Raw genomic sequence first — 3,429 nt, forward strand, 5'->3', positions numbered from 1 at the left:
CAAGGAGCTGTCCACGTGCCGCACTGGTCCCGGCGGCTTCCCGCCGAGCCGAGGTCCTTTGTCTTCGGCGGGAAGAAGACAGGCCGACCTGGAGGCGGCCCGGGTGCCCATCATCAGCAACAAGTACGCGCTGGGAGAGGACGCCGCCGGAGGGGGCTCGTCCGCCGCCCACGACTACAGGCCGGCACCGCCCGCCCGCACTGGGTACGTCGCTCGCGGGAGCCATCGAGGAGGGCTGCCGGTCTGTGGCCTTTGAAGTTTTGTCACCGAGATAAAAAGATGGATGGCTTTTCTTGTCTGTCGGCCTTCCCGTGGTCAAGCATGACTAATAGAGAGGCAATGATGTTAACCAGGATGTGCCTGGTTGGCTACCCTGCACGTGAGAAAGCGGATGAGGTTTAGGACGAACCTTAGGGGTCAGCGTATTAGGCGTCGCGACGGAAAAGACTAAATTTTAAATTTTCATGCTCAAAAACTTAACTTATAAAGTAAACCCAAACTCAACTAGGGCTAGAGGTTAAAATAAGGTTAAACTTTAAAAGGTCAAACTTAGTGAATACAAAGTTGACAGCGATAATGCAGTACCCCTTAATTTAGTACGCAGGGCATGCACTTGGCATGATGCAGCTGGGAGGTATAGCTCTGCTCTAGGAGGTATAGCTCTAGGAGGTATAGCTCTGGGAGGTAAATCTAGGAGGTATAGCTCTGCTCGCAGGTTTCCCTAAGCATAGCATGTCTTGTACGTTTGCAAGAAGATCATTAGTCTGTTTATTCGACGTTGCAGTTTACGGTAATGAATGGTGCTGCACTCTGACGATACAGATTGCAAGAAAATGTCTGCATAAACATTTACTCGCGCACAATCACGTTATTTTTTATATTTTGTGGCTCGTCCAGCCTCAAACAACTTCCGTTACGAAAGTCTTTCTATAAAAAATGCTGATGACATCCGCTAGGTTATCGGTCAGTTTCAACGTCGGTCTTGCAACAATGTGTCCGTACCTTCCCCCTCACTTCCGACCTTCTCAAAATGACCGCAGGCGTCGTGCATGGCGCGAAGAAGGCGGCGTGCTGGCGGACGACGAGTCGGTCAACGCCCTGGAGGATGACGACGACGAAGCGGGCGACGAGGAGGACGACGAGGTCGTGGGTTCGGTGCCCATCTGGCTGTGCTGCGCCATCGTGGTGGGCTACATCTGCGGTGGTGCCTGGCTCTTCTACTCGTGGGAGGGTTGGGGCTACCTGGACAGCGCCTACTTCTGCTTCGTCACGCTCACCACAATCGGGTTCGGCGACCTGGTGCCAGGAACGGCGCTCTCCGACGACCAGACAGTCACGCTGGCCGTCTGCGCCGTGTACCTGCTCTTCGGGATGGCGCTGCTCGCGATGTCCTTCAACCTGGTCCAGGAGGAGGTCACCCGCTCCGTCAAGTGCGTGGGACGCCGACTGGGCATTCTCTCGGACAGAGACGAAGACCGCTGACTGCGCGACCGGAGGACACGGCAGAGCCCGCTACAGTGCGTACCGAAACAACGAACGACGTAGACTTCGAGAGTGCCAGACGGATCTTGCAAGCTCCAAAACAGGAATCATGTGCACTTTAAGCTTGGCAAAGCCGTCCACGCCGTCTACCCCCTTGTGTTGTGAGAGTGAGGACCATGTCAGGCGATCGTGTACTGAAGAAAGTGACTCGCTCCTTCAAATGCGTGGGACGCCGGCTGAAATTCTCCCAGGCAAAAAGAACCCATAAGCTGATTTCACACGGAAAGGTGCGAAGGAACGAGGAGAAACAAGAACAGATCACACGATATCTAGAGCGACCATTGTGCTGGTAGATTAAATTAGTTTGGCGCGCGTCTACCACCCGGGAAACGAGCGGACGCCATGACAGAAATCGTGCGTGTTCCTAACTTGGGAGCACGCGTTCTCGCGTAAACGAAGTTCTTGAAAAGAGAGGAACTCGCCTTCTCCGTTAGACCAGTCCGTTACGTCTGAGTTGGCAGCCGTTGTTACAGAAACGATGTCGTTTCACTTAAGTTCGGCAACTCGAACTGCGAAGCTTTCTCGTTTCTCGCGCACGAAGTGTTCCAACAGTTGGCCTGCCGCGCTCTCTATTTTAGGTTAATTTTGGAGCGGGGATCGTGTGTCGATTCACACACGTGACGGCTGTCCGGCAGTCACCACTACCGCAACACGGGAACAGTAATATAGAGCAGTTAGCGTACAAAATTCTGAAGATGCACGTATTAACACACGCGTCACACCCGAGCAAAAATAAAAGACAAAAGGGAAATAAAGTCCCGTCTTACGGCGGCAATTGCGACCAAATCGTTGGGGTCTAGATAATGACGGTTTTGAAAGAACTACAACAGCGGCCGAGTAGAAGTACGGAATTGTGTAAATATACCCAAGGAAGCTGTATACGGTGTCACATGGTGGTACGGCTTTGTGCCCAACACAAGGAAAGTTAAATTGTTTTCTTTGCCTTTTGTAATGTTAGGAATAAAAAAACTCCAGACGCATCATTTGACACGCTCATGCCGTTCAAGCCTGTAGCTCGAATCAAGTAGTCTTATTCGTCTTGTTGTATTATTGCGCGTTAGTACTCAGAAATAGGGAAATCCTGAGGCATCCTTCCGGCATCCATCCAACATCACCCATTTTCCAGAAGATTGCTTGGTATCAAGCGCAACAACACCTGGAAGCCCCCGAAAGACTTCATCGGGCATGGCATCCTTAACGGCCGTGATGGATCACATGTCTGCAGGCCGCGAATATGTTTCAAAGGACTTGTGACAGACTGTGACAGAGTGAGACTATTAGAAGGGGAGTTCTAGCATACCTTAAATACCTCGACAATTGAGTGTTGCCAGTAACGTGTGACTTGTTGCTGCTTTTCACCCAATTTTTTCTTCGTGTTCCTTTTGCGTGCGTGTGCGCATCTGTGCAAAATGACCTTGGCGAGCTCACAGGGTGCGGGAGGCTGCCTGCAGTGGAAGACAACAAGATAGAAATATTTTTTACTGGAGTCGAGCTGTGTACATATTTCTTAATAAAGAACACAACGAAGTCGATTCAAATGCCAAGCTGTGGCTGCTCACGCATAAAGAGGTGTCCGCGCCCATGACTGGCCTTGGGCGTGGTGTACCCGAAACGCTAATGAACGTGCGGTAGCGTTCATTCCGCGAAGGGCCCAAGTTTTACGTCGATTCGTGATTTATCGCATTAAGGCTACCATCAGCTGATGGCAAATCTCGAAACACTTTGCCACAGCTGCAAGCAGAACTAGAGCTGCATCTATATAATTAAACGGATGAAATTTCTTTATAGTTGTCTCGCAGTGGCACACCCAAGGAAGTGAGGTTTTCCCGAGGTCCTCAAAAAATGACGGCGTACGGTGAAAAAGTTTTGCGTAGTTGAATGCAGCTA

At 51.0% G+C, this 3,429-nt stretch overlaps 1 protein-coding gene across 1 annotated transcript in view; it reads left to right on the forward strand.

Moving 5' to 3' along the window:
• The window catches only part of LOC144144434 (potassium channel subfamily K member 18-like), a gene marked incomplete in the record, with an annotated part of 37,025 nt that extends 33,951 nt beyond the window's left edge, over window positions 1-3,074 (forward strand). The window contains 2 exon segments of the mRNA XM_077675875.1: window positions 1-204; window positions 1,041-3,074. Coding sequence (XP_077532001.1) covers window positions 1-204; window positions 1,041-1,482 — 646 coding nt within the window.
• Between the last annotated feature and the right edge of the window lie 355 nt (window positions 3,075-3,429).

Source organism: Haemaphysalis longicornis, unplaced genomic scaffold, assembly GCF_048455015.1.
Source record: "Haemaphysalis longicornis isolate Haplotype H1 unplaced genomic scaffold, Haemaphysalis longicornis Haplotype H1 scaffold_7, whole genome shotgun sequence".
Classification (NCBI taxonomy): domain Eukaryota; kingdom Metazoa; phylum Arthropoda; class Arachnida; order Ixodida; family Ixodidae; genus Haemaphysalis; species Haemaphysalis longicornis.